The sequence below is a fragment of the Cucurbita pepo genome, chromosome 7 (genome assembly GCF_057944985.1).
Source record: "Cucurbita pepo subsp. pepo isolate OVF chromosome 7, ASM5794498v1, whole genome shotgun sequence".
Lineage (NCBI taxonomy): Eukaryota > Viridiplantae > Streptophyta > Magnoliopsida > Cucurbitales > Cucurbitaceae > Cucurbita > Cucurbita pepo.
Genome location: NC_141804.1, coordinates 8,455,016 through 8,464,957, shown reverse-complemented (window position 1 = coordinate 8,464,957; position 9,942 = coordinate 8,455,016). Strand labels below are relative to the sequence as shown.

Sequence of the window (9,942 nt, the reverse complement as noted above, 5' to 3'; positions counted from 1 at the left end):
AACCTAATTCAACCCATATGGTTCGATTTAGATCATGAACTTATTTTGTGTTGGGTTGAATTCAAATAAATGAAACTTTATGGATTGAATTGAACTAAACCAACCCAAATTTATTGTTAATTTTAAAAAATATATATTTTTTTTCAAATCACCGTTGTGTCCAACCTCGGTCTTTTTTGCACAACACAAAATAGTTAATTGAACCGCTTTGGCATGACGTACGCATGGGAAGGTTAGCAAGGAAAGGAGAAGACGAGGGATGTTGAGTATTATGGTCTAATGGAGAACTCAGACGAGAACATTGGAGGAACAAAACTCAATATCTCGTTACACTTCAATGACGCTACAAATATTGAGTAAGAAAGATGAGAGAAAAATGGCTGGCAAGGTCACTTTCTTATCCGAAAACGAACGCCACTAGTTCTACTACGAGCTTGCGTCTTACACCAAGAAGAATGTCGTTTACACGCTAAACTTGCATTGACAACGTCATATCCAACTAAGAAAAGGAATGCCACTAGTCAACCAATCTTAGTTGCGATAAACGCTCTCTTGCACCTATCTTTATTTCTACTTTAACTCTTTTATACATACACATACCCGAAACTATTCTATATACGTATATTTATTTAATTTTATAATTATTTATTCTTCCTATAGTAAATTTTAATTAAATATTTAAAAATAAATAAATAAAAGAAAGGTTGAGAATTACTTGGGGAGGTTTGAAAAATTGGGTCGGTTTCCGACACCTGTCTGACTCCTTCCCGACATTTGTGCTCTCTCTCTCTAAAAACCCCATTTTGCCCTTTCTCTCTCTTGTGAAAACCCCTTTTTGCCCTTACTCTCTCTATAAAAACCCTTTTTTGCCCTTCACTAAACGAACCCATTTCTTCATTTTCTCTCACAAGCTAAACCCATGAACACCTTCCACTCTCACACACAATCCCCAGCCGCCGCCGCCGCCGCCGCCGCCGAGTATTTCAAGATGAGGCGGTGGCCGGAGACCCAACTGGGTCCTCCTCCGCTGCAGCAGCAGCAGCAGCAGCAGATGGAGGAGGAGGAGGAGGAGGAGGAGGAGGAGGAGGATTTCGCGGCGGTGATTCCGCCCGTGACGGTGGTTCTTGAAGGGAGAGCGATCTGCCAGCGGATCAGCCTCCACAAACATGCAAGCTATGAGAGCCTTGCTAAGGCTCTTAGAAGGATGTTCGTTGACGACGATGACGGTGGCGAACCCTCCGGTGACCGGCAGCTGGACTTGGCTAACGCGGTTCCCGGTCATCTTGTTGCTTATGAAGATATTGAAAATGATCTTCTTCTTGCCGGTGATCTCAATTGGAAGTCAGTACTCTCAATTTCTCTGAATTTATTTATTTATTTATTGTTTAATAAAAAATGGGATTTTTAGAATTAAAATTTTATATAATACATTAACAAATTTTTATTTTAAAAAATTCTAAATTTTAACAAATTTTCTCTATTTATAGATGTGCTTTAAATTAGGGTAATCTAAGGAATTATTTGATAAAGGATTTAATTTTTTATTTTTAAAAACTCAGATGTTTGTTATAAAATTTCTTAATTCTTTTAGATTATTATTGAAATTTAATTTAAGATTTTAAAATACCTATAAAAACTCATAGAAACTACTCCAAATTCTAATTTTCACCTATATTATTCATAAAATAGTCTTATGGTTAGAAATTAGTAAGAGATTGAGGCCGTGAAACAAAGTCCAAAAAAGACCATATCTCCCTAGGGAGGGTCTCGTCACAAATAGTATCAGAGCATTGAGGAGGCTGTTTCCCAAAGGGTAGACATGAGGCAGTGTGCCAGGAAGGACACTGTCTCCAAAGGGGTGGATTTAGTACACGAGGCAGTGTGCCAGTAAGGACACTGTCCCCCAAGGGGGTAGATTTAGTACACGAGGCAGTGTGCTAGTAAGGATATTGGCCCCAAAGGGGGTGGATTTAGTACACGAGGCAGCGTGCCATGTCCCGTGCCAGTAAGGACACTGGCCCCAAAGGGGATGGATTTAATGGGGTCTCACATCGATTGGAGAAAGAAACGAGTGCTAGCGAGGGGTGAGCTCTGAAGAGGGTGGATTGTAATGTCGCACATTGGTTGGGGAGGAGAATAAAACATCCTCTATAGGGGTGTGAAAACCTTTCCTGGCAAATCCAAAGACAACAATATCTGCGAGTGGTGGGCCTGGGTCGTTATTAGAGCATCGAGTAGGCTGTTCTCCAAAGAGGGTAGACACGAGGCAGTGTGCAAGTAAAGACGCTGGTCCCAAAAGGGGTGAAATTTGGTGGGAGTCCCACATCGATTGGAGAAAAGAGTGCGAGCGAGGACGTTGAGCCCCGAAAGGGTGGATTGTGATGTCTCACATTTAGAAGTGTGAAAACCTTCCCCTACCAAACCGTTTTAAAGCATTCTCGAAAGGGAAAGCCAAAAAGTACAATATCTCCTAGCAGTGGACCTAAGCCGTTACAATATCAATAATGTCATTTTTTTTTGTGTTTAAACGATTATGTGAATGAAGTACGGGTTGAAAATTGGCTAATTAATGCAACTTCTTCGTCTTAATCTACAAAATCTCGACCCTTTTATCGACACATGGATAGCTAATTATCACATAAATTGATTAATTTAAAAATAATGTAAATAAAGAGAATAATTAATAACATGAAATTTATGTGTGTGTGTGACAGTGATTTCGTGCGGGTGGCGAAGAGAATTCGAATACTTCCAATAAAAGCAAATTCAAGGAGGGGAAGAGGAAATAATTAAATTATATATTTTATGACAAACCCATCTCTATTATTTAAATATTATCTTATATAATTATCATTTCTTTCATAAAATATGAAAGAAAATAATAATATCTTTTTTTTTTTTTATTTTAAATTAAAAATGTTATTGAATGCTTCCTTGTAACCAATCTCTGAGCATAATATATTATAATATATAATTTTATATTTTTGTATTTTAGTTTTTTTAATGGTTTAAGTGTATATATAGATTATTTTTCTTAATTTATTTTTTTTTAAATTAGGATAATGACGTAATAAATATTTCTGAATTTGGATAAAGGGTTTCAAATCTTTTCTCGAGAAAATTAATAGAACTGTTCTAGGTAAAACAAACTTAATTTTTAGAGTTATTGAGTTACTAGAAATAACGATGTATTTTGTTGATATAGATAGTAACTTTTCATTCTTTTTAAGCTTTTATTAGTCATTTTATCGTTAGGATCGCTCTCGATGTGGTTCTAGTTCATTCATGTAAACCTCCTTCACGGGTCACGTCGTTTTTTTTATTTGAAAGTTAATAGGTTGGTCTATAACATTTAATGAACTAATTAAGCTTTATTAATAAGTAGAACATAAAGAAGGCCACCCTAAGTAATTCTACCGAGTCTAATAATTAAATTTGAAACATATTTAATTAAACATATATGTTTTTAGGTAAGCATTTTAAAAATCTTGAACGGAAGCTTGAAAGAGAGTCTAAAGAGGACAACATCTGCTGGCGGTGGATTTGGGCCGTTACAACCATACTTGTAATTGTAATATATGTCATCCACGCTCAAGCATGAGATTTCGTACTTGATTTTTTGTGCGAACAATAATGCATGCACTAACAATTCTATACACATACAATATACATCAGTTGTCACGTAATATGAATCAAATCTATCCTATCTGGTCTTAACGTCGTCCATTAGAAGAGCTATTAGAAGAGCTACTTACATTTAAAAACGACCACAAAATAAAATTGGATCGTGCACTAGGTTCTTGCACAGAAAGTGATTACTATCGAATGATGTCATACCCCATGATGCACAGAAAGTGATTACTATCGAATGGTGTCATAGCTTTGTTGGCCAAGAGGATTAATCAATAGTTAGTTCCACTCTTTATGTTTGAACCTTAGTAGGTACGGAGGGAGATGCCAAGTTAACTCCGTAAATTGTGAAAATGACCAAAATGCCCCTCATAGATGACTCTTACTTTTTTTTTTTTTTCACTATTTTGTTATTTTTTTAAAAAAAATCTAAAAAACAAAGATCGAAAACTATTTTTGAGTACAATTTATGAATCAATGAACAGAAAAAAGTGATAATTTGGTTAGAAAAAAACAAAATTTGAGACTCCCAAACAGAGAATAAGGATAAGCATAGCATGTGCTTTAAATATATATACTGTGGATTTGTACGTATATAAACAGCCTTTTAATTCTCAACTTATAAATGTTTGCTTCCCATTTCCATCTAATTATTTATTTCATTAATTGTTTGTATGTGGATCTTATAGCCTCCTTTTTCTTTTCATCCCAAATGCTATTATTGCAAAATAATACATAAAAATGCTCCGAACCTTAAACAACCAACATGAGTATAGCTCATCAGTGATTATGCATTAATTCTTTGACACTCGAGTAAATGAGGGATATATGAATGAATCGAAGACCGCATCCGGATGAGGGCAGTTTTGAGAATATGATGACTAAGAAGAACTTGAAAGAATTGAAATAAGTTACATCTTCATATTTAAGTATCCTTAGCTCGGAGCAATTTTATGTTAGGTGACCGTCTATGAGAGTAATCTTCACTCTTAGAAGCGAGAAGTAACGTGACCATGTCTCAGGTCAATGCTAGGGCCAATAGGTGTCAAACCTGAATTCTGAATCCCGAGCATGAGTCGTTACAAATTCATTTCAACGTCATTGAATTGGAGAAAGTCTTTCTTTAATCAATCAAACCTAACTAGTAAAAAACGATAAATTGTTGTGCTAAAAACATGAAAGAAAACTCCTTTTTCACTGTTAGAAGCGGGAGTACGTAATGAGACCATGCCTCAGGAAAATGTTAGGGCCAGCCATCCGGTGTCAAATCTGAATTCCGAATCCTGAGCGTAGGCCCTTACAAATTTATTTCACTGTCATTGAATTATAGAAATTATTTCTTTAATCAATCGAACCTAGCTAGTAAATAAACAATAAGTTGTACTAAAAACATGAAAGAAAAGTCATTTTATACTCGTAGAAGCGAGGAGTAAGTAACGTGACTATATCTCAGAGAAATAGTGGGTCGTCAGATGTCAAATCAATTATTGCATACTAAACTATTATTTAAATTATTATAAAATTGAAAGTAAAAGAAGGACTAATTAGCAAAGTATTTCAAATTTCAAGGAACACAAAAGATGGTTCCTATAATATAATATAAAAAGAGGGAGAGGAGGTGCCTAAATTTGTATGCCCAAGAGATAATTAAAGTTGTGGTCCTTCTAAAGTTATTAATTCAACTTTTCCCCATTATTATTTTTAATACATTACAAAAGACAAATGGCTGTTCATTTTGTGGTGGAGGTTCTTTTGGGTGGCCATTTTTCATCCATACGTAAACTATTTCGAGGGGTAAAATAGTCTTTTTTTCAAATCACAAATCACCGTCCTTCGGGTCCTAGCGTTCTTATTGGCACACCGCCTCATGTCTACCCCCTTCAAGGAACAACGAGAAGGCTGACACATCGTTCGGTGTCTAGCTTTGATACCATTTGTAATGACCCAAGCCCACCACTAGCAGATACTGTCCTCTTTGGAGTTTCCCTTTCGGGGTTCTCCTCAAGGCTTTAAAACATGTCTGCTTGGGGGAAGGTTTCCACACCGTTATAAAGGGTGTTTTGCTCTCCCCCAACTAATGTGGGACATCACACTAAAACTCTATCGTGACTATTCTATGGCCTCCATAGCAAATATTGTCAATCCTTGAATTTACATGACTACGGTGGGATCTAAAACCTAAAATTGGATTCATTTTTTTCGATGTGCATCACTTCAATACACATAGTTTTATGTACATCACTTTCAAGCACACATAAACCTACTACACAAGCATCCCTTTCATAACTCCTTAAGCCTCACTGGGTAATGTCACTTTACAATCAAACTTATCAAAACTTGATTGAATGACTTGGATGCAATCTACAACAAGAATTGCTTGAAAACTAAGAAATGACAAAGATAATGCTCAAATTTCTAAGGGTAAGGGTGAAAGTCTCAATTTGAGAGTTTAAAAAATCTATTTTTACGTACTAATTTGTTGGTATTTATAGTCTCTATAAAATAAACCTCCAACTCTTCAAATGTCCATTAAAAGAATTTAGTATGAATTACTCTATTATATGTAAAAGGAGAACAATAGTGGGTACTATGAGTGGTACTAGTAGGTGGATTAAATCCATAAATAACTTAAAAACGAAAACCATGAGTAGTACTATGAATTGTTCTCTTATATGCAAAGTCTACCAATGACGAATATTTGTCCCAAGACTAATATTCTTATACATAATAGCCCTAAGCAATGCTACCAATATTCTATTAACCACCTCGCCCCATCAATTTGAGGATGACATGTAGTTGAAAACAACAATCTCGTACCCAAAAGTGGCTTAAAATTTTAAATCTTACTGCTTTCCTCAAGAATAAGCTAACAACATATTTCCTATCATTGGTTTTGTTACTGCAATAAAACAAGTCATTTTACTAAATTTGTCTACAACAACAAGAATACTCTTTACACATAGGATGTCGCAAACCAATTCATAGATATATTAGTCCAAGATTTATTAGGTACAGTATACAATTCATTTGGTTGTGATCTAAACTTAGCTTTTTTACATTTAAAACATTGACTAAAAAACTTATGAACATCGTGCTTCATTTCCGGCTAAAAGTAGTGTTCATGCAGTATATTATAAGTTTTATTAATTCTAAAAAGTCCCATTAAGTCACCTCCATATGCTTTTTTTACAAACAAATCTCCTATAGAGCATTCAGAAATATAAAACTTACTTTTCTTAAATAAACACATAGCAATCATTCACCGCTTTTTTCGCGAGACAAGTTGCATAAATAGTTCCAAAGTCTTGGTTATCTCTGTATAACTCTTTAATATTCTAAAATCCAATAATTTTTGCACTCAAAGAAGTAAAGAGATTGTACATTATAGCTACCATATTATCTTTACCTTCCTTATATTTGATGACATACAAAAATGTATCAATAAACTTCATCAACTTTGCATGCCTACGATTTAGTTTGCTTTGACCCCTAAGTTACTTCAAGCATTCATGATTAGAATAGGTCACAAACTCTCTCGGCCACAAGTATTGCCACACCTGAATGTACGAACGGAAGCAAACAAATTTTTATCATAGGTATGGTAGTTCATGTTGCTCCATTTAATTTTTTACTAAAATAGATTAAGGGCTTTCCATCTTGCATCAAAACAACACCTATGCCGTCGCACTCGATTTCAAAAGTTTTATTAAAGTTAGGCAAGACCAAGCAATGGTGCATTGATTAATTTCTTCTTAAGCTTATTGAATGCATTCTCTTGCATTTTCCCTCATTTAAAAACAACATTCTTTTTCACTAAATCATTCAATGGTGCAACTATGATGCCCAAATCTTTTATAAATCTCTTAGAGAAGCTAACTAAACCATGAAAATTCTGAACTTCACTTACATTTTTTGATGTTGGTCAATCCCTAATTGCTTTAACTTTCTCTATTTTTACTTCTACTCCATTTTTACCAACTATGAAACCAAGAACATTAATTTTTTGCATGATTAAAATGAGCATAAAGTTTCTCTTTTCTAAGTATATGAAAACTGACTTAACATGCTCCATGTCACAATCGCCCTTTCTTGGCGGATTTGGCGATTGTGCGGCACTCACCCTCAACACAGAGTGAGTCAAGCCAACTTCGGACCACGTTGCCTACAGTCGGACAACGCGCGTTTAAACCTTGGGTCCCGTTTTGAAGAGAAGATTTTAGAAAACGAGGGAGAGAGGTTTAGGAAAAATAGTTTTGACAGCAAAAATGCAACAACAACGGCTTAAAAAGTATATAACTTTTCTGGTAGGAAGAATTTGACAACTAGTCGTGTCCCCCCTATAGTACATTTTGAGGCATTTCATGTCTACCAGGCGTAGCCATGATTTCGCCGAAACGTCATACTCTTCAAGAAAACAAGAAAGAAATAATACAACATGAAAGCGGTAAAAGAAAGTAGTAAATTAGTACAAGACAAGGGTTTCGGCGTGTCACGGGCATGCGGCCATGGGCGACTTGGCTTGGTTGTCTACCACATACTATTTCAAAAGGGATTTTTTCTGTCGACGAGCTTTGTTGGCAATTGAAGCTAAACTGAGCAACATCAAGCATCTGTACTCAATTCTTCTGTCGCGCATTGATGAAATGACGTAGGAACTCCTCAAGCATATTGTTGAACCTTTCAGTTTGTCCGTCAGTTTGGGGGTGATAACTCGAAGAGACATTTAGGCTCGACCCCAATAGCTTGAACAACTCTCTCCAAAAGGTCCCTGTGAATCACGGATCGCGATCGTTAACAATGCTGGTGGGAATGCCCCACAACTTGACTAGGTGTCGAAAGAATAGTTGTGTGGTCGTTTCAGCAGAGCATGACTTAGGGGTTGTTCGTTATAAACTTGTTTTTTTTTTATTTTTTATTTTGCTCCATAAGCTTTTGGTTAAAAATAGCTATTAGTATTTATTTTATTTTTGTTGTTTATTTCGGCATAAAAAAAGCTGGAAATAAAGGAAGAGTTGGTGGAAGACTGGAACTAGTTTCTAGGGAGTGAAATTAGTTAAAGAGTGGTTGCTGATTTGTAAGTAGCAAGAAATGTGTTATTTTTTATATAAGGAAAATGGTGTGAAGTTAGTAAAACACCACAAAAAGAAGATAAAATTAATTTGTGTCTTCTCTCTTTCTCTCCTTCTGTTATTTTCTTTCATTTGGTATCAGAGCTACAAGATCAAGACCTGTTTTGTCAAGAAGGGAGAGAGATAAAAAAAATGAGACAGGAATCGAGTGACAGGAGCCAAAGCACCGGTGCGATAGAAGATGATGCCTCAAACGGAGTGAGTGTACGGATTCAAAAAAAGGAGGGATTTGTCACACTCAAATACCGGATGTTGAGCGATTAAGATGGAGGTATTTATGATGGCACAAGGTGTTTGGGAGGCAATTGAATCACCTAAAACAATAGATAACCACAAAGATAAGTGGCTTTAGCAGCTATTTATCAAAGTATTGGAGAAGATACGTTGCTAGAGTTGGGTGCTAAGAAAACGGCCAAAGAAGCCTGGATCATGTTGAAAAATATGAATCTAGGTGCAGAAAGAGTGAAAGAAGTTAGAACGCAGACTCTCTGGCGGGAGTTTGAAGTGTTGAAGATGGGTGATTCAGAAAGTATTGATGAGTATTCTGGAAAACTCACAATTATTGTCAACAAATTGAGAGGCCTCGGCAATGCTGTGGATGATGTCCAAATAGTTAAGAAACTTCTACGATCCACCTCTGAAAAGTTTCTTCAAATCACTTCAACGATTGAGGAGTTTAGTGATCTCAAAGCGAAATCCGTTGATGAGATTATTGGACCACTCAAGGCACATGAAGAAAGGTTGCAAGGGTTTGGAGAAAAAGATGAAACAGTTCTCCTCACTCGTGCATAAAGAAAGGGATGAGAGAATGCAAAATCCTCAAAGAAAGAATGGAAGGATCAAGGCAGTTCCAGAGGAGGCAGGGGACGGGGTCGTGGAAGATGGAGAGGTCGTGGGAGAAGCGACTGGCATCGAGGAGATGAAGGAGAGTCACAAACTCAGAAGAAGAAATTTGAAAAAAGTAAAATTAAATGTTACAGGTGTCAGTAGATGGGACACTTTGCATCAGAGTGTTCCACAAAAGACAAACAACTCAACTTGATAGAGATGCAAAAGGATGAGGAGTCTTCATTGCTTATGATAGAGGCGTGTGAAATTAGAACTACACATGACAAAGAGGCTGATTTTGTGATGTTGAATGAAACTATAGTGCCGCCACTCGCCAATATTGGAGCTGAAAATT

General features: G+C 36.1%; 2 protein-coding genes across 2 annotated transcripts; both read left to right on the top strand.

Annotated features, from left to right (window-relative positions):
- Window positions 1–868: 868 nt before the first annotated feature.
- Window positions 869–2,950, top strand: IAA33 (indole-3-acetic acid inducible 33). The gene is made up of 2 exons (XM_023682550.2): window positions 869–1,341; window positions 2,715–2,950. Exons 1-2 carry the CDS (start codon window positions 920–922, stop codon window positions 2,791–2,793), a joined length of 501 nt encoding a protein of 166 aa, XP_023538318.2. The 5' UTR covers window positions 869–919; the 3' UTR covers window positions 2,794–2,950.
- Window positions 2,951–9,188: 6,238 nt separating this feature from the next.
- On the top strand, window positions 9,189–9,551 carry LOC147792006 (uncharacterized). Its single transcript, XM_087125588.1, has one exon. It carries the CDS (start codon window positions 9,189–9,191, stop codon window positions 9,549–9,551), a length of 363 nt encoding a protein of 120 aa, XP_086981714.1.
- The last annotated feature ends 391 nt before the right edge of the window (window positions 9,552–9,942 follow it).

Coding starts and splice junctions, on each gene's coding strand:
- LOC147792006 (XM_087125588.1), top strand. CDS start 9,189: ATGTTGAAAAATATGAATCTAGGTGCAGAAAGAGTGAAAGAAGTTAGA.
- IAA33 (XM_023682550.2), top strand. CDS start 920: ATGAACACCTTCCACTCTCACACACAATCCCCAGCCGCCGCCGCCGCC. Junction 1,342..2,714: donor GCCGGTGATCTCAATTGGAA/GTCAGTACTCTC, acceptor TGTGTGTGACAG/TGATTTCGTGCGGGTGGCGA.